The sequence below is a fragment of the Pseudorasbora parva genome, chromosome 8 (genome assembly GCF_024679245.1).
Source record: "Pseudorasbora parva isolate DD20220531a chromosome 8, ASM2467924v1, whole genome shotgun sequence".
Lineage (NCBI taxonomy): Eukaryota > Metazoa > Chordata > Actinopteri > Cypriniformes > Gobionidae > Pseudorasbora > Pseudorasbora parva.
Window position 1 is genome coordinate 28,771,177 of NC_090179.1, and position 27,287 is coordinate 28,798,463.

A 27,287-nucleotide genomic window follows, 5' to 3' on the forward strand; every position below is an offset into this window, starting at 1 on the left:
AAACATATGAAACTTAACTTTAATCTGTTATCAATTATATTGAAGCCATTACAAATTCAATAAGATATCACCTACTGACCAAATGTGATAAATTGTAGTTATAGAGATAAATTGTTTCAGTTCAGAAGAGCTTTTGGGTAACAACTGAGTTGATATCCTGAGTCAGACACTCTGATGTAAGGCAAGTTATTACACTTCATATCCAAGATATTAACACCTCCAATAGTGTTTCTGAGGTGCGTTTATATATATATATTTGACAACCATTGACAACAAAGTCAACATATACACTCAAATCTACAGATTAAATTCAATTAACTACAGATTAAATATATATATAATCTCTCTCTCTCTCTCTCTCTCTCTCTCTCTCTCTCTCTCTCTCTCTCTCTCTCTCTCTCTCTCTCTCTCTCTCTATATATATATATATATTAAAATTTTATATATATATATATATATATATATATATATATATATATATATATATATATATATATATATATATATATATATATATATAATTTTAATCTGTAGTTAATTGAATTTAATCTGTAGATTTGAGTGTATATGTTGACTTTGTTGTCAATGGTTGTCAAATACAAGAAAATAGACTACAAATTCAACACAAATAATCAATTTATATAAAATAAATAAATGAGCAATTCATTTGATAACATACAACGAGTATGTTTCTTGTCTTGTCTTGTTTTTTGTTGTTGTTGTTTTTGGATTTATAAAAAGTGCATGGACAAATTAAATAAAGAATATTTTATATATAAAATAAAAGGTGATGCTGGATTTTAAAATCAACATATTGGTCTATAAGATAATAATTGTCTTTGAACCCTTATTTATGAGTAAAATATTTTTTTTAAATCTCAGTTATTAAATCTGTTTTTCTTTGTTTTATCCAGTCATGCGCCTTAATCGAAAGGCCAGTAGGCGGCGGTATACGATTATTTAGTTGGTTTGCAACCAGCCAATAAACACGCTGAAGAAGAAGAAATCAGCTGATATGCTGATATGGATATGCAGGGCTGAAAACAGAAAACACGTTTAATTTAAGACAATATACGTATATGAGTGAAAAATTATAGTTTACTTCTGTTGGGGATATTTTTATTATTTGCTGAATTGATTGTTGGTTTAGTTTTTAGACTTTATGTTAAATAAGGAAGTTCCTTTTTGCTTTACGCTACTTTTCAATTTGGTGGCCACAAAACCTACATTTATTTCTTAAAAATACTACTAAATGCAACTTAACGTGTACTGAACTTTACCAGACATCTTTGTTATCATGGCTTCTTCGTTTAATATCGGAGAGAGATTCCGGGAAAAGGCGAGAGATATCCTGGAGAGAGAATCTGCCATATCAGAAGAGCTGAAAGAAGAATTGAATGCTCTGAAAGATCAGTCCATCATTCCATTCAAGACGGTGAGAAAACTACACAAGCTTCTTCAAGAAAATGGTAAGAAACGTACACGTTATGGAATACATTGTAAAGCTTCTTATTGCAGAAGTTGAGCTTTTATTTTTATAATTTTTTTATTGTCCGTGTCTTGTCATTCTGTCACCAAACCAAATTCCTCGAATGTGCAAACATGCCTGGCAATAAGGCTCTCTTTGATTCTGATTCCTCGTTTGATGTTTTTGTAGGTCATACAGTGTATCTTCATGAGCTGTTTGAGGACAGCACACTTCATCTAGCAGAAGTCATTAAACCTCCAAGGGTAAGCGAGAATCACTGCATTGCTGTCTGGGTTTAAATTAATATTGTACAATTTACTTTTGTCATGTTTGAGGTTTTATCATTTAAAATATATATATATATATATTTATTTAAACCTAACAGAACCCCCAGCTGGTGGCCCGCTTAGAAAAAATTAAAGCAAAACTGGCCAATGAAGAATATAAGAGAATAACACGGAATGTAAATCCACAGGTGAACACTCTTCTTTAGTCTTTATAACAAACGTGCTCTATAGGTTTTTAAAACTGTCATATTTATTTATATACTGTTTTATTCAAAAGGAAATGAATCATCATGGAACCTTAGCAGACTTTGGAAGACAAGGTAAGGATGTTCCCTTTTCTCTTCTCATGTTTAATCTGTCTCCCTGTCTTGTTTTTCATCTTGTCATTTGTGTTCTACAGTACGTTCTGTGAAGGCAGTTGTTGTTACTGTATTCAACTTCCTGGTAACTGTAGTTGCAGCATTTGCTTGTTCGTATCTGGGCAGTCAGTATATCTTCACAGAGATAGCAGCAGTAAGTGCATACAGCATTCACACCAATCAATGCATTGCACAGGGAACATTTCAGGTGTTTTGGAACTAAACATATTATTAATGGTTATATGTGTGTGTGTGTTTTTCTTTCAGAGAGTAATAGCTGCAGTGATTGCAGCATCTGTTGTTGGTCTTGCTGAGCTTTATGTTCTCGTCCGGACTATGGAGGGAGAACTTGGAGAGCCCTAATACCAACTAACATCATCCAATATTTCCATAAAGTATGTTTTGTTGTACGGCTTAATTTTTTCAAATCCAAACAGTGACATGTTTAACAAATTAGTCTTGATCTATCATATAGTAAATGGGTTTTGCAAAAGAATCCTTTGAAATTAAAATGTACAAGGTTAGAATCAATCAGTTTTTTTGGAGACCACATCAATTTCCAGACATTGGAAGGTATGTCTTGTTTTCCAAATCTGTCATCTTAGTATTTATTGGAACGTCTTCTACAGGAGTCTTTTCTTGTTTCAGTCATAACTGAGAGACATGGTTGTTAATGATTTGTGCTTTGATGTTTATTGTAATTGTTACTGACGTAGTGTGGAAAAATGTCATCTTTTTTTTTGTTTTTTACAAGAAAATAATAATAAAAACATCCAAAAAAAGCTAAAGTTGAGTCAAAAGAAAAGAAAAACATTTATTATATCATTATCTCCCTGGTGATGCTCACTGTTGAGAGTCAAACTTTGTTTAACTAGGTCTACAGCATTTCCTGTTATAACACAGATCCAGTGCTTACTGTATGTTGTGTACTGTACGTCCTGCACATGCACCTGTGTTTGAGCTTTGCCAAAGATTCAGTCACCGTATAAAAGAAACCAGACACATGCAGCTCATGAAAAGTTGCTCTTATGCCACTGAAAATTAGAAAAAAAGATAGAACAGTTATAAAAATGTGCCAATTTATCCGAGGACATGATATATTGTACCCTATTTTAGTACATTCTATTTCTTTCTATCTTTCATTAGTAAATATGAAATCCACTAATATATTTCTGTCTCTATCTTTGCAGTCTATAAAATGGCTCCATAATGCAGTGAGCATAACTTCAAGCTGTTTTGTAATACATCAGAGGCCCAATTTCTTGAAAGAGCCTGCCATATACAAAAGTCATGTGTCAAGGTTTTGTATAAATAGTTGATGATCTTTTCTTGACAAAAATGCAACAGTAGAAGTGTCATGCTTGAAATGGCGTGGGTTCCCATGGACATCTTGCAACCCCAAACCATAGTATCTACTATATCAGAGTTCAGTTTTGTCCAGCAGAGGGCAGTGCAGAGTGTTCATCTGGGGCTGAAAAGGGCCAAGAGCTCACTCAAACTTGCGCAAGTGGTTATATAGTGACTGGACGTAGGTAAAGACACACATGGGGTCTGGCTTTCTGCCCATCACCATCATGTCCTCCACTTCAATAAGCCTATCACAGCCAGCTTTCTTCCTGGAAATAGAGAGAAACAGATTTAACAGGCATGACTGTTTCTATTTATTATCTACATCTGTTGACTATTTAAGTCTATATGATAAGTGTAATACATATGTTCAGATGACGTTCATAGTGCAGTTTTAGGTCTGTGAATATTTCAGGATGTGGGAATTGGGACACTGGGAGAATGATGTCATGCTGCAGGGCTGTCAAGTCGGAGTAGCCAGTAGAGGGGAAGGGGAGGTTCCTCTAAGCTCAAATGGGATTTGTTGGCATGCTTTACTGGTTTAAAGTACTGGTTACAGACACCCTAGACTCAGACGCATCGGAAACTAAGTAACATTATCTTTTGTGCCGTACTGTGAGGTGATGTGCAGCACAAATGCAGATTATTTGTGTCAACCTGCATATTGGAATCATTCTGTTCAGCTTCTTATTTTGGGTTGCATCAAGTTCACATCTCATCTGTTTGGTCCATTCCTATTTAAAGATTTTTAATACTTTATTGGCACTTTTAAATGAAAATAAATCTTTTTTAATTTAGTTGTTGGTGTTCCCTCACATGTCATTCCAAACTTGTAAGCTATTTTTCCATAGAACATAAAAGGATTTTAAAGAACCTTGACATACTCTTCTCATAGTTATCAATATAGCACATATATATGGATTATGTTTTTTCTACATATATGCAGCCTTATTTTTTAATTTGTTTTTGAAACATGAGGTTGAGTACATAATGATAGAACGCCTCTTTAATATCCTGCAAAAAGTACACTGATGTTTTTAACATTTGCGGTCAATACAGTTTTTAAAAATGTTTTTGAAAAGGCTTTTTGAATTTATTATATCAAAATAAAACAGTAACATTGTAAAATGTTTTTACAATTTAAACTGTGATACACTATCACTACACTACATTATCAGGAATTTTCAATAAATAGAAAGTTCAAAAGAACAACATTTGAAAGAAATCTTTTGTAACATTATAAATGTATCACTTTCATCAATCTTATGCATCCTTGCTGACTACAAGAAGGCCTATTCATTTATTTAAAAACATCTTACCTATGGTAGTGTATAAATCATATTTCTGTTTTTTTGGTCATCTTTTCAGTATGATAAAGGGATAACACTAAGACAAACTACTCAACTTCAAGAGATTAAGGCACCATGAAGTGTGTTGACATCTCAATGCCATTGACAAAAGGCTGAACAGAGTCGCCTCAATTCCAGTGACTTACTCTGCAGTGCTGAATGCCAGCTCGAAGTTATGTTTGCGCTCGGCAGGAGATAGGACGTTGTAATCAAACTCTGTAGGGAAGAAAGAGTGGACAAGAGCGCAGAATGCCATGCCGTCACTCCAGCTAGATGAGAAGTTTTGAATGTCGATGTTCTGCAGATTAACAAGAGAGAGTGAAGCTATTATATGTCACAGGACACTGGGGTTTTGACCCCATACCCATCAACACAACATCAAAATTGGCTTTATATACTTTCTAATGTGCATGATTTCCTAGTGTACATACCATATATATATATATATATATATATATATATATATATATATATATATATATATATATATATATATATATATATATATAAATGTCACCTGAAGTAAATATAATAAAACTTTAACTTATTTCAGCTATATACCAGCCAATATTTTTCATTTCTAAAATAACAAAAACTAAAATTGAGCTAATAAAAATGTATTATTGTGATGCATTTGTGACTCTAACACTAAAACCTAAATAGATAAGAATAATGAATAACAATAGATTAAAAAAAGGTATTATTCTTGTAGCATTTGTTCCCCATGATCAGTAAGTTAGCGAAAGGAGTAGAACAACATTAACTTCCTTTGAGATTCTGCAGACATGCTTGTGGTTGTCAGAGTAGATGTTTTATTGTTGTCTGGCTCTTATCTTCATATGTTGAAATTTTCTCTGCACCTCATCATTTAAACAGTGTTCAGGTCTCATCCGTAGCTGGCAAATCTGACATAACTATTGAAATTTTCCCCAGTGACAGAGACTGCTTAGGTGTGCCTGATTTCTAAGGCAGTCTCGGTCACTGGGGAAAATTTCAATAGTTATGAGTGTTTGTCGGCTGTCTGCTCTGGTTCTCATGTTTACATATTGCTCTCTCTTGATTCTAAATCAGGCTTGACCATTATTTTACCATCTCTAACTAGAGCTACATGGGCTGGTTTGCAAAGCCGCACTAGAGAAAGTTAGAATATAATATGCAGAAGAATCCTAATACCACACATAACTTTATTAACACCAGTGAATGAACATTATGTTAAAGCTAATAAAAAGAATAACACTTTATAAATGTGCTCAAACTTAAAATAACAGTATAGGAAGTCCTATAAAGCAGTTTAATCTGCATCTTATCAGGCTGAAGTGTTGTAAAACCTTCAATACACTGGCTGTGTTTATATGTGTGCAAAGCTCCCTTTTTTCTTCTGATTTGAGATAAGTCCTTTGACGTCTATGGAATATCTTACCTGGTACCCAATAGTCTTGGATCGACACCATTCCAGAAGAATCTGCTTGATACTGCTAGCACTGGATACTCCAAAGCTCTGAGAGCGTTTTAACTTTGGTTTGGAATCCACTGGCTTGGGTCCACTGAGTTGGGAAAGATCAAAGCAAGAGGTTTTTACTTGGATTGATTTTGCAGAGTGTTAAAAAGCATTTGGTTGCATAGACAAACAGAACTATGCCATTACCTGTTGTTTTCAGAATCAAGCCTCTCAAAAATGGACCTGCGTGCCTGGGCTCCAATGTTTCGAGGTAAAGTCTGGGACCTCACAAGCTCCCGTCTGCGCTCAATACCTCTGCCAAAGGATAAATCTCCTGGCATATCCACATTCCTGATGCAAAGAGATAGAGATGGCTGAGGAACATTTCAGTTCTGTGACATACTATAATTTGTTCACTTCATAACAAAGTTTGAATAATTAACATTACAACATTTATTGTTAAATTTGTGTTATATTATTTTGTTTTATTCATGTTAGATCAGAGGAATAATCATCTGTTCATGACTATTAACTAACTGATTAAGTAATATGTAATTGTGGTTATGGGTTTTAAATTCATTTTGAATTAGTTAATAGTCATGTGCCCCAACAAGTAAAGTCATAACATAATGATGCTTTTATAAATCATTAGCTAATGATTAATTAAAGCAGACAACTGGAAGTTGAAATGTATGGCTTTGACCCCTTGTGGTAATTAACACATTAATTTACATTATTAGTTAATATAATGTTATTAAGGAATTAATACATTATGACACATTTAACTAATACAAACTAAAACTAAAAATTGAATGATTACTTAATCTATTAATCATGTAGAACCTTCATTAGTTGCTGATGCAGTAATAATTAATAAATGGGTTAGTTCACCATTTGTAATACATTAACTCATTAATACAGTAATAAATTAGTAATACAGAAAATACATTTTCTGTGCATTAATTAAGCATGCATTAATGCATATTAATTAGTGCACCCATATTGTAAAGCCTTACCATTTAATTAAATGTTGAGTGAACTAACCCTTTAAGTAGGCCTATTAGTATTGCTTGTTGTTAGTTTACTAATGCTAACAAATTTAATCTTATGCATATTAGTGCACCCATATCGTAAAGTGTTACCATTTTAATAAGACTGTCTTGCTAAGTGAGAGAATATTGTACATTTTATTTACATTTAAGCATATTCATACTCGACCCACCTGTCTGTATTGTGTGAGAAAAGCCCAGAGTAAGTGACTGACTTGGCCGGAGCTGAAAATGCTTTCTCTGTAAGACAAAAAATAAAGTGACACAAACAATGAGACAGACTTTGTGATAAAGGCACATTCTGTGTATATGAGTCAAAGAGATTGGTTGAATTTGTCCTACCACTAAGCCGTGGAGAAGCCATAGTCCTGGCCGGAGTTGGAGCCCATGTTTTCACAGACGGCACTGCAACCACAAGACCAACACACACATTTAGGTGCTGACAGCAGAAAGAGTCATCTGAAGTCTCACTCTGTGAAGCTGTGATGGAGTCATACCTGCATGAACAGGAGACTCTTGTGGCTGGTTATCAATGCTGATCGCCTGACTGTTTGTCAGTGAGTCTGTAATGGTTGAGGGCATTGCTTGCATCGGGCTACCAGGTGACTCAGGACTCTTCATAACTGCAGAGTCAGCCACTTTGGTGGTTGCTGTGATGGGCAGGTGTGGCATCGCCATGGGAACGGGGGCCGAGTGCTCCTGTGACACATCGTTGGGTGGTGTGTTTCTCCTCAAAGGCACAGTAGAGTTTTCTGATTGAATAGAGGATGTAAATGATACTGATGCAGTCCGTTCACACCAAGACCAATAACCCATCCACCAAATTTTTAATTATAAAAATTAACAACAATTTTATTGAAATTTATGATGTTTATTGAATTTTTTATTCATTGACAATTTATGTTTTGCGCTTCATGATTTTTAGAATAAGCTTTTCAGAAGGAAAATGGGTAATACCTGTTGAGGATAAGTGTCCATTCTCCAAGCCTTGGGAAATTGGTGCTGGATCCACTTCAATGGGCTCATCTCGCTCAATGCTCTGTTAGAGAGAGAAGCAGCATTTACTGTTAATATTTAAGAAAACTAATAATTAAGTAACACTTAAATTTAATGTTTAGCAAATCTCAGAATAAATATACATTTTTGATCTTGTACATTATGATGTTGTGGTGCCTAGATCAATATGATTGATTTTAATTTTTAGAGATTTATTTTTAGACGAAACAAAGAATTTTATCATCAGTTATAATATCAAGTAGCAGTTAAAAAGCATCTGATCATGGCGATGTGGACATTTGGACCAGCTCTGTGATTCACCGACATCATGTCAACAGATTATTAAGCTTGATTATAAAGCAGGTCTATCTTTAAGACAATAGACTATATATCGGGCAATGTGAGACTATAGTTTGAATTAATCCCTTAATAGAAGAGACACTCAGAAGCATGTAACCATCACATCCTTTGGATTCACATAAAAATGACTCTGCAGCCTTTTAGACATTCTTAGAAGTCGGGGAAAGTCTCGTTTTTTTAAGTTTCATTAGAAGCTGTTCACACACTGGCAATACAAAAAGTGATGAATACATGAAAATTATTACATATAGCTGCTTTAACATAGAAATAATTATGAGCTTATAAATAAATAAAAACAATTCCTTTTGCCCCTAAAAACAAGTATCCTTTACAAGAGGCCATTTCCCAAATGAAAAAGCACCAAAACAGGGTATAGAACACGAGACAACTGATGCGCTTATTCAATAAATGAAAAGAGACAAAGTTGCTCCAAATGTGTTTTTCAGGAGGGCACATTCTGCAAAAGTAAATGAGTAATGTAATTCAATCAAAGACATTTGATTGATGGGTTCACTTTGATTCACTATACAAAGACCAGTACTAATGTCTCTGGACCTCTGGATCTAGGCTGATGTGGGCCATCAATAAAGCTATTGCTGCTTTGCTGGTCTATTTTAATCTATAGCCACTTCTGCCCTCCATGCACTTTTCTGCATGACCTAAATGCAAGATCACATGTTGATATTAGTGCCTTGAAGTTACACACTGACACATGAAGGTCGCCGCCTTGCTTCATTTCCTTCAGACCTCAACCATCAAATAGTTATACAGATGCAGATGTTTGGCCTCGGCTGCAATGAGCTAACCGTTATTAAAGCAGATTGTCTCCTAAGGGGGTGGTGGACTGGGTTTTTTTAGGGCCTGGAAGTAACCCAAAACAATGACTGTGCATGTTTAGTTGTCTCTGGCACTGTCATTAATTACCTGGCAGCTTATCAATGGACTTTAAAAAGATCTTTTGTGTGGGGCCTGAACCTCACTAGTACATACAAACACATGCTAATATGCTAACAAATGGGCACAGGCTATAAAGAAGTGTTTGTTTATGAATGCAAATGCAAAAACACATTAAAACCAGGCATGCAATCAGAAAAAGACTGCATTTTAAAAGATAAATAACTTTTTAGAGACTCAAGGAGTAAGTGAACTGGTGAGAAGGAGGCCAGGTGACATCACATCTTAAGAATGCTGGAGGGGCGTGCAGTTCGGAGGGGAGCAGCTGCCTGTCCCATTGAGACAAGGAGATAGGGGGAGACAAAATTCACCCCGGCCATGAAACATATCCAACTCTGATAGGTTCTCAGCTCATTTCAGTGTTGAAGCTGCTGCACTGCACGTATGTTTTTGGACTGTCTCTCTAGGGGATATCAGCAGACACATGACATGTATTAATGTTTTCGCACAGCCTGAATTTGCAAAAACATTGCCTGCAGTCATTAAGGTTTGAATTTGAAATTCCTTTTAAATGCATCGGTTCAGGCACTATTCTGGCACAAAGGTCACCTGCTGCTCGGCCCCTGGGCTAAATTAAGAGGTGTGGGGGGGATCTTACCACACCCATCTCACATGTTCAGTGAACCGCATGCACTCACCCCAGTTGCTTTTTTCCCTTCAGGAACAACACATTCCCAATCCCAGAGAATGCGTCATCGCATTAATAGAGAGAAGAGCAATAAAACAAGTCCAGGAAATAGGGAGGTGAGACAGAACATGTGGAAATTGCTATGCTACTTTTATTTTGCTTTTATGTTTCATTCCTATTAAAGTTAATATTCATACTAAAAGCTTTGAATTTATTACAGTTAATTTTTAATTCATGAAAAAAAGTTTAATGAACAAATATTGTTTTGATTAAAATGGCATTGATTGACAGGCATGCACTTGTGCTATAACGTATTTAAAGTACAGCATTTATTCACTAACCTAATTCAAATAGTGATGAAGATAAAACAAATTGCTAATTATATTTGTTAATGACCATCTCAATCTGAAAAGAATGATTCAATCACAAATCTAGGTCTCAGAGCAGGTCTCGAACAGATCATTTAATCACTGACTTGATAACTAATGCAATCAGATCAGTTAAATTCACTATTTAATCATTTAATGCTATTTGTAAACTGGTTCAACTAATCAATTGAAACAAATTGGTTTAAAAATGGATTTGTTCATGAATCGGACATCGCTATCAGGCTGCAAGCAGATCACAGAGATGTTAACTACTGCAACTGGATCAGTCAAATTCACAAATTAATTAATGAATGCTATTTTTTAACTGGTTCAACTGATTCACTGAATGAATCATCTCAAGGAATGATTCATTCATTATTCGGCCCCTGGGCCTCGAACAGATCATTGAATCAATGAGTTTTAACTACTGCAGAATTCAGAATCGAGTCATTCAATGCTATCGCTGTGAACTTGTTCAACATATTCACTTAAATCCCTATTTTCAAAGTCAATTATCATCAACATAACCATTTGGTTGTTCAGCTCAACTTCAGCTCGAATCCTCTAGCCACACAAAAGAGTGTGGGAAAAAAACTGGCCCGTCCATACTTTTGTCCTCAGGGAGGGTCACTCATCTCCTGTACGTGCTGTTCCTCCATAAGTGAGGACACTCAAAGACAACGAGGGTGGTGTGGAGAACAGCGTCGTCTCCCATACAAAACAGACCACTAGAAGACTGAATGCTGCCCCTTCAGAGACACAATAATCACTCCTGCAGGTGAGAAGACAAGAAAAGGCCTTGAGGAGACTTCAGTCTATTTGTTTTCTCCTACAATAGGCCAACATAAACCGAATGCCTCTAAATGTGGTTACTATGTACAGTCCGTTCAGACAATGCTGGACTCCCCTTACAGAAAACCTTTCATGTGAGTCTAAATGTCCCTCTATGACAAAATAAGAATTTCCCTGGCAGCCTGCCTGTGCAAGGCTGGGGTGCATAAAATAAGATTTTTCCTGTGGATAATCACAAGGTTGTATTGTATATAATCTCTGAGTGATTTGATGGTGAGTGAAATAGGAGTTTGGTGGCTTGAGCATTGTGACTGAAAGAGAAAACAGAGCTGCTCTGTGTATGATCAGAGAGATGAATGCCAGTTTTGATGCAGCTCTGTGTGTGTGTGTGTCTGATTTTAAATGTATCTGAGGGGATATTCTTGCATCTTTGTGACATTTGAGATTCTTGGAACGTTGTGGTGGCGGGGGAATGGAATGGAACATAAACAACAATAGAGGGCATGTTTGTGGGAGAACTCTGGAGAGTTCAGTGGACTCATTCCAGCCCCAGTCACTCAAATCCTACAGATAGCCAGCTCTTACACGGTCCTCTCTGGTATTAATAAGCCATGCATGCTGATAATGCTATTTATATTTATCCCAATGTACAAATAGCTGGGCTTAATTTGGGATGGGCGTTATGATCAGAAAACGCAGTGTATACTGTTTAAGGCGTAAATCAACAGTGTGAAAATCAAATGAATCATTTGTGATTAAAGAGAAATGTTTGCCCCTAATTTGGCCGACAGTAAGTCAGAGAGATGTAGAGTCTATAAAGTTGAGACAGATGGGGACGGGATGCCTGGTTTGTGAGGGTCTTTGCTCTATAATTTCCTCCACAAACTTAAGTGTTCATGCAGAAAGAAGCCCAAACACCTGTTTTACAAAGCCTGCAATTTATCTCCTCTAGAAGAAGCAGGAATGGAAAGAAAACCTGTGCAGAGAAGCAGAGAGAGTGACGTTTGAACACTCAGCTGTGTGTGAACTACAAGAATTTCTCCTGATTTCTCAGGGAGTTGGGTGTGCTTCATTTTCCCTCCCACGTTCTCGCAAATGTACAAAGTACACTGTAAAAAACATTATAAAATCGGTCCTTCAGGCCATGTAAATTCAATCCCTGAATCTGACCATCTGATTTAATTTAATTGGTGTAACAATGTAGTCAGGGGTATTTCAAAATAACCAACTAAAACCGGCCATCAAATCTTGGAGCAGGTAAGGAGTTGTTAACTGATGGAATAAATCACTCAAATTCACAAATCATTTATTTATTTAATGACATTTGTGAACAATTCAAGTGAATAATTGAAAAAAGTTGGTTCAAAAGAATGATACATTCACAAATCGGACATCAGGTCTCCATTAGATCACTAAATAATTGTATTATTAACTGATGTAATCTGATCAGTTAAAATCACAATTAAATAATTTAATATGCACTTGGCTCAAAAGAATGTTTTTTTTTTCACATATCAGACATCATTATCAGGTCTTCTCCAGATCATTGAATCTTGCATTGTTCACAAATCAGAATTTTGGAACATGTTTTTCTAAAAATGTAGAGAATGTATTTGTTGTATTTAGTCAAGAACTTCATCTGAGTACTTTGTCAGTCCACCTGGTTATTTTAGATGCTACCACACAAAAACATTTTAGGTTGCCTAACAAAACATTTTTACAGCATGTACACCTTTTTGGTTTATAAAACAACCTCATAGTGGGAAGTGTGCATGTAGTGCACTCAAAAACTAAACTGTCCATTAGCTACTCATCTGTAAGCAATCATGTGCGTCCTGACGCATTGACGCAGGAGCACCTAGACTCTTGAGAAACCTCTTCAGATTAAAACTATGTGACCATGCAGCGAGTCCACTCCTAGAGTATGCGAGTGAGTATGATTCAGTGCAGCACGATTGATGGTTTCTGGCCCAAAGGGACGTGCAACATCTACAGCCCCACCTGCAGATGGAGAACACAGACCTGTGCAGTGGTCAAATACATCGCCTCAGGCCAGAAAGAGAAAAGGGACAGTTCCAGGACTACACAGCAGCTTGTTCACAATATATAAGAGCTTAGTTTGATTAGACTTTCTAGCACTAGCTGAGATACCAACACCATTTGCTCCAGTGAAAAACACATGGTAAGGTGACTCCATGCATGGTTGATAAGCAAGGTCTTCACTAGTTTCTTCACCTAAATTCTCTGCTCATATGCATTCCTACAAGGTGGGACAATGGTTCCTGAAGGGCAGTGAGGTCATCCCGTAAACAACGAATTATTAACCTGTAACCACGGAGATGAAAATACATGGCATTGTCTGGAAGTAATTAGGAGAGCAAGGGGCAACATGGGAGCGACTGGATGCCTTTTTCTAGCCTCCCATCCACAATCAAGTCTCTCTTTTCCACCCTCCCTCTCACATTCCCTCTTTCTCACCCTCTCTTTCTCTCTCTCAAACTCTACTGTATTAATAGTTGTGCAAAGGTTTTTTGTTCTACTCCTCCTTCTCTGCCAGGAATCTGTGCTGGACATGTAGATCCAGGCAGAGCAACGGGAGGAGATTAAACGTTCTGTTCTATTGTGAGAGCTTTGGCTTTGGGCCAGCCCAAGCTGAAACCGTCAAGCATATCTCAGACAAACACACGCAAACAAACACACACTAGTATGTTCAAGTAAGCTCCTTGAACCCCAACCCACCCCCCGCCAAGGCGTACATACAGGCGCATTTTCATACACTTTCACCTCTTAAATAAAAGCATGGAGTCCAGCGGCTTAGCAAATGTGGATGCTTAAGTGAATCTTTGCAAACAAATGCTCAGCCTTTAAGCCTTTAGAGGCCTGCTTGGCTACCTGGCAGGCTATCCAAATCTCGAAAATTCCCAACATCAAAACTGAATTTAAAGCAAAGCGTGTCAGATCAAACGACATTCCTTTCTAGGCTTTATGTTTTAAAAATAGCTCGTATTTGGCAATATTAGATGGCTGAAAACTAGGTGTACTGGCACTCAGAGAGGTAAGCCAAAGTGAGGAGGGTGTTTCTCACACTGCCAGAGCCAAACATGGAATTTGAAGTACTATTATGGTCATTTGGAAATGCTTGGAAGCATGAGGTGTGGGGCGTGTTCAGAGGAGAAAATGTCCCTTCTACAGATGTGCGGTGTGTATAAACATAACAGGGAACATGTAAATGTTTATGGTTATGTCATTACTTGGTGAGCGGTGTATGTAAAAATTATGCCAGTTTGAAATTTCTTGACTGAAAAGTATTTGTGATATGACCACAGGATGATTCACAAGAGAGTTAGACACGAAGATGGACATTCTTGAGTTACATCTTAATTAATTTTAATACATCTACATTTACGTCTTAATTAATTTGGTACTTCCCAAGTCAAACTCATAATATACCATTTATTTTTATTTAATTTTAATAGTCTACACTAGTCCATTCTGAAACATGCATCTTCGCAATGGAAAAAACCTCTGCTCTTCAGCTAGTTTGGTTCAAGAAAATAATGGATTTTAGGATAGGATGTTAATGCCATGGAGATGATTCAATGTCTCCAAGTAGATATTTGGACTGACTTTTATTTGTTTTTTGTTTTTTATTTAAATTTTTATTTCGTCAACAAAAGAAGAATAAAAGGTAAATGAAAGTGCATCATGACAATAATTAAAAACAAAAATATAAAAATACTGCAAGATATTAAAGTGCCCCTATTATTATATTTTTAAAACTGTTAAATTTCTCAAAATATAGATTGCACATCACCACTGATCAATCACTCAATAAAGGCAACATTACCATAACTAAACTCCAGCTTGTACACACTGTAAAGACAGTAACAATAATACTTCAATCCCAGCGCGAGTCCGAATCAATGACGAAACATTAGAAGAACAAGTTATTCAAACCGAACCTTGAGAAGGACGTTTCTCAGTGTCAGTGATACTACTCAGTTAGGTAGGGCTGGGTAAATAAATATCTATTTCACGACTTTAATCGATTCTCATTTTTACTTAGGCCTACCGATATCGATTCTTAAATCCCAATATAATCTATTTACACTCATCCTGTTTTTAGTTGATGAATAAACATAACATTGAAGGCATGACATGAAAACATATATGAAGATATAACAAAAGTGTCAGATTTCAAATTACATCCATTTTATTACAAAATTCAAAAACATAAATACAGTTTTTACTTTTTAGGCTGTGGCGTGAGATCACTCTGGTGCAGCTCGGCTCAAGAGAAGCGGCAGCGCGGAGCTCACGTGAACTCGTCATCAACACGAGTGAGCATCTGAGAGTGAAATATTCGAAGTATGGATTGACACACACTCTAACGGTTGATATAGTCTGTGCAAAACCAAAACCCATAGCGAGTTGGAAGAGGATTCGATTAGAACTACAAACGCCGATATATAGTGTAAAAAACTACAAACATGACGGATGTGTGAGTCCAATGGTTAGAGAGATTTAGATTAAGGGGCTTGAGTGATCAATTATCAGTATTTAACCTGACGAAAAGATGTTTATTCAATGTTATCGACATTATATTTCCCGTAACATCATTGTGAACTTTTGTAATGATACATTTAGCCATTAACATTTTAATGCATCTTTTAAAATTGCAAGCACATCAAGGAGAGTCTCTGTATTAAAGACTCACGAACGTGCTGCTCCATTTCTCTTTTAATCGAATTAAACTTAAAGTGGAGGATTTTAACCATAGGACGTAAAAATATATTTTAACTGTGACGATGATTGGCAGGGCTTAAACGGTGACGGGATGCAATGCACAGAACTAAGCAACAGTTTAGCATGACAAAGTAGCCTATATGTCCCAAAGCTTGCATACTCTTTTGCTACACACTCAAATGTAGACCTATGTAGCCTACTTTTTAACAAAAAAAGTAAATACTTTCAGGTTGTAGGCTAGTGTAAGAAGGTGAAATGGATGGATCCATCCATCCATTTAAAACTTTCCAGGATGTTTTCATTCACTTAGAAATATGTTACACACTACATGAAAGGTAATTTTCAAAAATCCATAAATGGGGCACTTTAACAACACACAATTTATTTCAAAAAGAAAAGTCTTGAAATAATATGACTGCTGAAAAGTGAATGATCACTGGTGAACTGAAGCACTACATATCAAAATTAAAATATACAATGTTTTAATATATTTTGTATGTTTGCTCTCTCACCAACTAAAATTTAAATCAGCTAAAATTAGATGCTATTTTAGTTGAGTAAGCCATGTTAGCAACCAAACCAAGATGCAGAGAGCTGCTAACAACTTGGATGCATTGCTAACTTGGAGCGCAATGTAGAGCAGCTTCATTTTTTTTTTTTTATGTGTTCTGAGTTTCCACAGATAACATCCGTGCAAATCTTATCTTCCTCTCACCCCAATCTCCACTCTCTCCCTCACTTGCCCTAGAGAAGCACAGCCGCACACGGGACTCCAGCGGGAGCTTAGAATGCAGTGACTATATTGAGGCACAGTAGAATCAAAGATAACCCACTGACCCCTAAACAATTTATTAACATCAGCAGTAATGAAGGGCAGACTCTTCTTTGTGCTTGAGGCCAAATGTGAGTGTGAGGTGAGACCACGCTCCACAGGTGTGGTTCCCTGTCAAGCACCTGTCCACCAAGCGTGAGAGACTCCAGAGGAGCCAGCTGTGCTGCATCTACACCCCATTTTGTTGAAAAAAGAAAGGAGGAAGGTGTTCTGGGTGTTCTTCAAATCCTGACTCACCCAACGTACTTCAAATGAGGCTAAATGTCGACACAATGGTCCATTGAAACCACAAAAATGCTGTGGTAATTGGCAACAGTGCAGGACTCCTCTGCGGAGCCAGCACAGAGTGAGGACAGAGAAAAGGCATTTCGCTGGCCGCATGAACTCTGAAAGGGAAGAGGAACTCAACACAGCACGATACGATATGGTTCATGTGCATTTAAAGTTTTGACGGTATAATCAACGCAGCATAAACATATGTATTGTGAAGCTGCTATCTTTTTGTTAAAGCTATTATCTTTTTGCAATTTATCAATCCGTCCATCTACCCGTCTCTCCATCTGTCCATCTACCCGTCTGTCCATCTGTCGGTCCGTCAATCTATCCATCCATCCATCCATCCATCCATCTATCCATCCATCCATCCATCATCCATCCATCCATCCATCCATCCATCCATCCATCCATCCATCCATCCATCCATCCATCCATCCATCCATCCATCCATCCATCCATCCATCCATCTAACCTCAACAAATCTTTCTAGTTTAATAATACATTCTAATTAGAGAATTTAATATATAACTAGATATTAAATTATTTGAATTTCTGTTACTTCATGAAAGTTAGATTTCTGTTACTTCATGAAAGTTTGAATTTCATTTATACATATTGTGTTCTACCTTAATTTAAATTCACTTAAAATTCAGAACTGAATTTGAACTATAAAACCTGCCAGAGGACTATGTCCTGCTTTGAGGCCAAGCATAGAATGACAGAGAGCAAGAGAGAGAGAAAGTGATAAAGATATGAGGTGGACTGGAGACAGCGTTTTGCACGAGACAAAATGATAGTTGGGAAAACAAGAAATGCCACAGATACAGTGGCGGCAGTCTGAGATTGAGCCCAGGATAAAACTGTTATTTCCCAAGAACAGAAAGTACAACAGGGCTCTGTAAGAATCCGAGACAGGAGGAAGAGCATGAGATAAAATGCGATTCTCATGATATCTGCAGGTGCTCACAGCACAGCCATGTGGAGGCAGGCCAGCACACATCCCCACGTGGAGTCTCGCTGTCTTTTTCCAGTCTTTTTCGCTCAATTTTTCCTGCAGGCTGGGACTGAAAGGGAGTGCACGCAGACCTGCCACAACACTCTCGGAGTATTTTACAAGCCCAAAATGCAGCTCTCTCATTATGTGGTTGGCAGGTGTGGATGTGGCAGGGAAGATAACAGCCTTCCTGGTCTCTACTGACTCACAGCCAAAATCAACTGCACTCCCAGCTACTAAAATTATGATGATTTAGAAATCTAAAACAAACCCTTATGGAACAAGTCCATTTAATTTGAATGCCATGCAAATTATAGTATTTGTATACTCCCTAGCACAGAGCTCTAGATTAATGAGTGATGACTGCATGATGTTTGCGTTTTCCTGTCACAGGCAGCAGCTGTAAAGGCTTGACAGGTTCAAATCAACAGAAAGTCTCCTTAAACAAAATAGAGCTGAACTCTCTAAATCATTAATGGAGTCATTATCTATCATGTCAAAAACTGCATCTCAGAATCTATACTTTGCAAATTTTGAAATGTATCTATCAAACAAAACGATTTGAATGAAGTACATCTGCTAAAATGGCCTCATGGTCTCAGTTTGATCAGTACTAATCTAACAAAACATCTGGGTTGTTTGACCATTTCAAAGTGATTGTTTTTAATTAAAATGTGTCATTTCACAAAAATCTGGAGTCTTTACACACGCAGCTTGTCAGCTGTAAACATCCAGAAAATACTACTTGGCGGTCAAAATTGTTTGTTCGAATTGTGCCTATAAAAACCCCTTTAACCGTGGTAAAATAACCATAATAAACGGCCATATGTGGCTTAGCTTCATCAAAATACTAGGTCGAAATGGTGGCAGTAAATGAGTGTGAATTGATCTAAACGTCATCCCATATTTGTCAGAGACTGTGCCAAAGGTCTGAGACAAATTTTTACAAACATTCAGTTCGTTTGTATATGTTTTCCAATTTGGGGCTTCTCTATATGTCTAAATATTTAGTTTTCGAACATAAGGTTTCTCACATCACTTCATTCTCTTCAGTTCCACAAAATGAGCTCCCCTGAGGTCACGCTTTCACTTATTCTTGCAGATGTCTACTTACGTTTGTTTTGCTGGTGACAGAGAAAGTGGCTCTGCTGGAGAAACGTGTGGTGGTGGGGCTGGAGGCAGAGCCGCTGGCAGAGCCGGTCAGAGCCGCCACACTGGGGGTCACAGACGGTGGAGACTGATGCCCTGCGGTGCTGCTGTTGGTCTGTGGTGGTGCCGATCCTCCTGTGAGAAGAGCGCTTCTGTCACACACCGAGCCAGTCAGCATCTCTACCTGCCGGGTCAAGGCCTCTAACTGACCCCTGAGCTGCCGGTTCTCCTGTTGCAGCTGCGCCACAGCTCGGCCTAGAGGTCCACTCACATGAATGGTCTCTTCCAGCCTGCGCTCAATGCCTAGCTTGAAAGCGCTGACGTCCACGTGGATCTCACGCACTGCATCTCGCAATGTGGTTTCATAGCGGGCCAAAGCGGCACACACCGTCTCCCCTTCCGGAGAGCCCTCGGCCACTGATGCCAATGGGCCTGCGTCCATCTCTTCTGTGAGTCCAGTTATCTTTCTTTACAGTCCAACAACAAATTGAGATCTGTCTCTGATATTTCCCTTTTGAAATTGTTTAAAGTCCCAAATCCATGTAGAAATCCGGAGGAAATGACAAAAGTGACCTGTGGACAAAAAAACTCAGTCAGAAACAAGCTTTATTTCCTTATTGAATGAATAAAAACATCTTTAAAGCTCACTCGACATAACAAAACACAGCAGAACATTTTAAAATTGTGACTCTTTGAGTGAGTTTACAGACCTTGTGTTTCAATATGATTTTCCTGCTTAAGTGTGTCTGAGTGTGTGTGTTTGTGTGTGAGTGTGTTCTGCCCGCCGTGCTGTTTTAAAGTACAGCTCTCACAGTCACGTTAACCTCCTACTACTCCTACAGTCCAAGGGAGGGTGGAGAGAGGGAGGGAACAAGAGAAAAGAGGAGGAGAGATAGAGCTCCCCTTTATTCTGGCTCCCCCTCCTTCTTTCCACTGTATTTGTATTAATCTCCACTCTTACAACACAGTGCTCTGTCTCTGCTCTCTTTCACTCACTCTTCCTCACTCTTTTTTCCCTCTCCTGACAGATAAAGGCCACTGCTCACATTACTCCAGCTCAAGCATGTCCCACTGTCTCACAGTGCTATATCAGAGAGGAACAGACACACCTTTTGTGTTTTCACTGTGTTCAGAGTGTGGTGGTTGAAGTCAGTATAAAGACAGCACTCTTAAGGTACCTGTTTACAATGTAAAGAGTTTATAATTTGCGGTTTAAACTGTCCTAACAAGTTTCCCAATGTTTCCAATGTAAGCAATTTGTCTGTCTGCACTTTGTGTGACATCATTCAGCAGTTTCACATAATCACATCAAGTCTGAACATTTGATGTTTAATGTACAGTTATGAGGAGTGAGATTACCTAATGCATTGTTGCAGAAACAGAAACCAATTTGTTGCATCATGCAGCATGTTTGAGTTCATTTGGGACAGACACATTTCTTGTTGTTGGAATCTTGGTTAGGAAATAACAATGACTTTCATAAGTACGTAATGTGATCAGGCTGATTCAATGTTATTAAATGCTATAATTTACTTTTTATATTTAATATTTTAATAATTTTATAAATACACTGAAATATACTATTTATATAAAATACACTACTGTAATAAATATTATTTTAGATTGTATACAATATTTACATCTAGAATATATTTAATATACAGTACCATTCAAAAGTTTGGGGTCAATAAAAATAAAAAAAAGCTTACCAAGGCTGCATTTATTTGACCAAAAAGACAGTAAAAACAGTCATATTGTAAAATATTATTACAATTTAATATACCTGTTTTCAATTTTAATATAATATATTTTAAAATGCTATTTATTTTTGTGATAGCAAAGCTGAATTTTCAGCACCATTACTTCAGTCACATTCAGTGTCACATGATCCTTCAGGAATCAACTAGCTGATTTGGTAGTCTAGAGACATTATCAATGTTATGAATATATATTGCTTAAAATATTATCATCTTTTTTGTGTGTGTGTAATACTATATATGTCTGTATGGTCACTTTTGAATAAATGTAAAGCATCCTTGCTGAATAATTATTGGAGAGAAAAAAAAAATCACATTAGTTTGCCTGCCAAAACAATTTGGAATCCTGCCTTCTCATTTTAATACAATGGCTGGACTCAATTTAAAGTAGTAAACAAGGAGGTCATTCCCTTGAGAAATCTCCTTTGTACTTCCTAAGAGTTCAATGTCTTGTGCTTTCCAAACTGACCTTGCGTCCTGTCATGATCAATCAGTCTATAGACAAAATGCGGGCTGATTGGATTTCAAGAGTTTGCTGTTAAGGGTGAAAAGAGGGACATAATAGATCTGGAGGAAGTAGGCTTGTTGTGTTTGCGTCTGTGTTTGTCTTGTGGGTGGAGGGAAGAGCTGCAACAGAACCCAGGCAGAACAAACAGGCATGATTAGATAATGAGGTACAGGGGGGCTTTGGGTTGGACTAACGGCCTGTGGCACAGCCACTACAATGAGTCCTGGCCAACGGACTGAAATAACTTTACATTCCAGCCCACTGTTTACTGTAAACACTGGAAGCCGCGGGAGAGCGGAGGTGATTTATAACTGTATACACTGGGCATGTGCTCAGAGCTGTGAGTGAATGCTAGTCAAAAAGGAAGATGCCATGATGAGGAATGGGTTATCTATTCATTTTTCCACAAGACAGATCTTGATCAAGACAGATCTAAATCTGCAGCTAGGTTCTTCAAGAGTTCATCTTGCAATATGACTCAAGGTTTGCTGGAAACTCTCTGCAAGTTTCTGACTCTGAAACAGCTGTTTTTTACATCCCCCATCACCCTTCCAAATATGATTTCCATCTTGCAATGATGTCAGACTTTTACGTCAGGCACGGGCTGTAAATGTTTCTCAGGATCAGCTGCAGACGCATAGAGGATCGGCACAATGTCGTGCTTCTATCTGGTAGATTGTTATTGTATCTAATGCAGCCACCATTTCTCTCATTTCACCCATATCTGATCTAAGATACAGAGTGGTGATTCTGAGAAGTTGAGCTGAATGCATCAGACACGCTTTTTTGGATCAGTAGTGCTGAGAAGTACCAGTGCAAGACCTCACATGCTCACACAAGACCTCTTATCTGAGAAGGAATCGGTGATAGAGATAAGCGGCACAGGTTTTGGAACACTGACATGAGAAAAGGATGTGACCAAGACAAATCTAGGACACAACTATAACTTCTTCCTAAGGAGTTGTTGAGCCCTGGGGATCTCTGGGTGTTGGGAAATGGCAGCTGCATGCTATACGATCCTGATATGAGTCACTAAATTACAATGTAAAATTATGTCTGATTTAAACATGCTCATGTATACAGTCATTTTGACAAATTCTTACAAGACTAACAAGTCAGATAAACAATAGTGTCTACTCATGAAAGACACATAATACTTTCAACACTGTCAGCAATCATAAAGTAATTATGCTGAAATTGATCCCATTGATTTACAAACAACTATATAACAGCTATAACAGGTTTCCCCTTCACTTTGCAGCTTGTTAATTTTTTTTCTATGTAAATATGACAGCATCATTTAATTTAATCACATGACATGCGCATATCCAGATGCTGTGCCAATTTAAAGGATGTTAACTTTTGGGTGAAAAAAAGCTCTTTTCCGGTTCCGCTATAATGCAGATTTCTTTAAACAAGAATCAGTTCTATGTTTAGCGGTGTAACAAGCGTCAAACTATAAAATATCATCATGTAAATTATTTTAATCAGTTTGTATCTTACCAGTATGGTATGACAATACGGTATTACGACATACTGTATAACATTGATATAAGTGATCACCAGGATTTAGACCTATATATATATATATATATATATATATATATATATATGTATATATATATATATATAGTAGAGATCAAAATTAGAGAACAACATACAATTCCCTAAATTAGAAGGTCACTACTTAGTCCTTTTTTAAATGACCCTAACAGGAGCAGAAGGGCAGTTCAGAGCTGAACACAGTAAGGATCTGTTTTGCCATACAGTGTCTTGTCATTTAAGAGAATTCAGACTGAATGCTCACTCTGCAGTGACCAAGCCTCTCATCAACAGAAAGAATCAAAAGGCTAGACTAACCTTTGCTGAGGAGCATGTTATGTGAACAGAGGAGAACGGGTCCAAAGTTCATTTCAGTGATAATGCAAGTTTAATTTATTTGTGTCTGATGGGAAACATTATGTTCAACATCAAACTGGGGAAAGATTGAACCCAAAGTGCCCAAAGAAGTCATTGAAAGATTTAGGAGGAAGTGGCATGGTTTTGGGGATGTTTCTGCAGCAGGAGTTGGGCCTATTATACAGCTACAAGTGGAACCTCAGAACCAGTTTATCAGAACCTCCTTCGGCAACATGTGGTTACAAAAAAAAATCTGCTGCATTAGTTCCTAAGAGCAATGTGGATTCTAAGAGCACAAGATCTCCATAATCCTTAAATGGAAGACGTTTCGGACAACCAGAACCCTTCCTAGAGTTGGCCGTCTGGCCAAACTGAGCTATCGGAGGAGAAGAGCCTTGGTGAGAGAGGTAAAGAAGAACCTTAAGATCACTGTGGCTGAGCTCCAGAGATGCAGTCGGGAGATGGGAGAAAGTTGTAGAAAGTCAACCATCACTGCAGCCCTCCACCAGTCGGGGCTTTATGGCAGAGTGAGCTGACAGAAGCCTCTCCTCAGTGCAAGATGCATGAAAGTTTACTAAAAAAAACACCTGAATGACTCATGAGATGATGAGAAATAAGATTCTCTGGTCTGATGAGATAAAATAGAACTTTTTGGCCTTAATTCCAAGCGATATGTATGGAGAAAAATATCACCTGTCAAATACAGTCCCAACAGTGAAGCATGATGGTGGAAGCATCATTCTGTGGGGGTGTTTTTCAGCTGTAGGGACAGGATGACTGGTTGCAATCGAGGGAAAACATGAATGTGACCAAGTATAGGGATATCCTGAACGAAAACCTTCTCTAGCATGCTCGAGACCTCAGACTGGGCTGAAGGTTCACCTTCCAACAAGACAGTGACCCTAAGAACACAACTAAAACATCGAAGAAGTGGCTTCACAACAACTCTTGAATGGCCCAGCCAGAGCCCTGACTTAAACCCAATTGAGCATCTCTGAAGAGACCTGAAATTGGCAGTCCACCAACATTTACCATCCAATTTGACAGAACTGGAGAGGATCTGCTAGGAGAAATGGCAGAGGATCCCCAAATCCAGGTGTGAAAAACGTGTTGCATCTTTCCCAAAAAGACTTGTGGCTGTATTAGATCAAAATGGTGCTTCTACTAAATACTGAGCAAAGGGTCTGGACCATGTGATATTTCAGTTTTTATTTTATAAATTTGCAAAAATGTCAACAATTGTGTTTTTTTGTCAATATGGGGTTTAAAAGGATTAAAAGGATCAAATTTAAAGGATTTAAGCAAATGGCTGCAATGTAACAGAGTGAAAAAATCAGGCACATATAAATGTCAGGAAACACAATTCCTGGCTGCATGTCAATATCCTTGGATCACTGGAAAGTTGTAAGGAACACTTATTTCGAGTCCAACCTTTCATTTGAACAGAAAATCATTTGTATTACTTGCGTCTTCGCAGTTTTCCCCAATTAGCTCAAAAAAAAAAAAAAAAAAAAGTGACGTCAATACATACCCTCTATAAATCTATGATTAAATCACTGACAGATACCCTTCCCCTATCAGCCAATCATTGTGTGCATAGTAAACGAGGTCAACCCTGCCCTTTCTCTTAGCTTAAGACTTCTCTCTATTCCTTAGTAAAAGTTGGTCTCAGCAGCTTTGTGAATATAGCTTTAAAAGGAAACTCTTTCCTAAGAACTTTTGCTGCTATAGTTGTAAGGTAAAATGTTTTGTGAATAGTACGGCCCCAGATATGGATGAGGAGAGATTGTGGAAGTTTAGAATGGGATATGACAAATCCCTCAAGTTTCACAACATAAATTATAAAAAGCATGCTGTTTGTTAAAGCATTGTGGAAGTGTCGAAAATACGAGATATGTGAAGAATTTTACCATTACAGCTGCAGCAAGTTATGAGTAAATGTGCAAACAGAGAGAAACTTTCTGATTGAGTCCCATTTTCACGATAGGTGCTGGTTTGCTGGTCTTATCTGGTTTAAGCTGGTCTCCCAGCCTAGCTGACATGCCTAAAACACCTCTAAAACAGACTATCACTGTAAAACACTTGCTAAGGATGTTTAAGCTTGTTTTTCAACAGCGAAGATGCATTTTTGTTGCAATGTGTAAAAATATTAACAGCAATATCAACTATTTTTATCTTTTTATGAATGGATCAGTGGTGCCTTCCTAAAATAACCAGCCTGTCATTATTCGGGAGAATGGGGCATGGTGGGAAACTTGTAGTAAACATAAACTAGAGAAGTCGAGTTAACCACAAATGATCAATTCTACGTCACAAAACTTTAACACACACCGGTTGAACCACTAAGGCTGTGAAACACATGGTTCCTTAACCACATTCAGCCATGATGACATAAAACTGAAACGTTTCCTGTTCATGTTGAGAAAATGTCAAACCATCAGTCTAAAGGATGAAGTCTAAGTAAACCAATGCCCTACACTCTCTTGAGGAAAGATGAGAACGCTGTCTAGCTTTTATCTGCAAGATAGCTGTTGACAAACCAACGATCCTTCCAAAAAAAAAAGGCCATCCATTTCACCACGTGTCAGCTGTGGTTTTCCTGAAAACAAGTCTGCGTGGCCATTACATCAGAGTTTCCATGGGAACCCTTAAGTCCAAACACGTCCAAAAGAACAACAGCCAAATGATGATGTCATAGTCGCTTCAAAGTCAATTTAATTAAGTGCACATGGTGCCAAGTGTGTGAGAGAGAGTGAGAGAGTGTGAGAGAGTGTGTGTGTGTGTGAGAGAGAGAGAGAGAGAGAGAGAGAGAGAGAGAGAGAGAGAGAGAGAGAGAGAGAGAGAGAGAGAGAGAGAGAGAGAGAGAGAGAGAGAGAGAGAACAATAAAAGTGATTTACAGTTATTTTTGTGATATTCTTGGCATTGTCTCAGAAGCATGAGCAAAGACAGTTTCTGGCAGGCTGAGCTGGGACGAAAGTTATGGTTGAAATGTGATTATATTGCATATTTGAACCAGAGGAGATTGATTTCATGCTCTCGCAAACCATTCACTTACACACATCACTGAGGTCTTGTCCACTATGAAGCTGAAGAAATGCCCTTGCTGGGGGAGAGAGATGGAAAGAGGGTTGAAGGGTGAAAAGAACTGAGGTGTGGAGGAGGGGGACACATTCCCCAAACCCCAGCCGACCTCCTGAGATGACTGGCTCCGGATAATTACAGCTCCTTTTGCTTCGAACGGCCAGGATGGGCTAACGGAGCTGTACTTCACTGCTCTCTGCTGATCTCCATTGCTGCACACACACACACACACACACACACACACACACACACACACACACACACACACACACACACACACACACACTACAAATACATACACACATAAGCATGCCTGAGAGGAATATGAGATTACATCCACACCACATCAGAACTCACCGCAACACAATTACCCCGATTCAGTTAAACCCTTCGGTCAACACTACACTTATTCTTCTGCAGAAACGTGGTTTAGTGGTCTGCTGGGAAGACTTCGCAGAGGAGAAAGTGATCCTAACTCCATCTCATCCATGAAATGAGCCATGTCTTAAGTGGGCTTTGTATTCAAATTAATAAGTAAACAGAAACGATTGCAACAACAAGTGCAGAGTAATTATAACCGCAGCACAATGACTTAATATTGCGTTTGGATTTCCTTAATGTCTCAAAACCACAATTTCCTTCCAAATTA

General features: G+C 37.8%; 2 protein-coding genes across 3 annotated transcripts; one reads left to right on the forward strand and one right to left on the reverse strand.

Annotated features, from left to right (window-relative positions):
- The first annotated feature begins 967 nt into the window (after window positions 1–967).
- tmem199 (transmembrane protein 199) lies at window positions 968–2,902 on the forward strand. The gene is made up of 6 exons (XM_067450664.1): window positions 968–1,469; window positions 1,658–1,731; window positions 1,854–1,943; window positions 2,033–2,075; window positions 2,156–2,268; window positions 2,382–2,902. The coding sequence occupies exons 1-6, from the start codon at window positions 1,298–1,300 to the stop codon at window positions 2,475–2,477; spliced, it is 588 nt and encodes a 195-aa protein (XP_067306765.1). The 5' UTR covers window positions 968–1,297; the 3' UTR covers window positions 2,478–2,902.
- A 6-nt stretch (window positions 2,903–2,908) lies between these two features.
- Window positions 2,909–26,764, reverse strand: smtnl (smoothelin, like). Of its 2 annotated transcripts, none has more exons than XM_067450663.1 (10): window positions 26,613–26,764; window positions 19,358–19,965; window positions 8,255–8,336; window positions 7,795–8,049; window positions 7,640–7,702; window positions 7,471–7,537; window positions 6,456–6,599; window positions 6,231–6,354; window positions 4,957–5,108; window positions 2,909–3,730 (listed from the first exon to the last, which is right to left on the reverse strand). In XM_067450663.1, exons 2-10 carry the CDS (start codon window positions 19,832–19,834, stop codon window positions 3,604–3,606), a joined length of 1,491 nt encoding a protein of 496 aa, XP_067306764.1. In that variant the 5' UTR covers window positions 19,835–19,965; window positions 26,613–26,764; the 3' UTR covers window positions 2,909–3,603. The 2 variants fall into 2 exon arrangements, with proteins under 2 accessions (XP_067306764.1, XP_067306763.1); XM_067450662.1 differs by lacking the exon at window positions 26,613–26,764 and adding an exon at window positions 20,103–20,220.
- Between the last annotated feature and the right edge of the window lie 523 nt (window positions 26,765–27,287).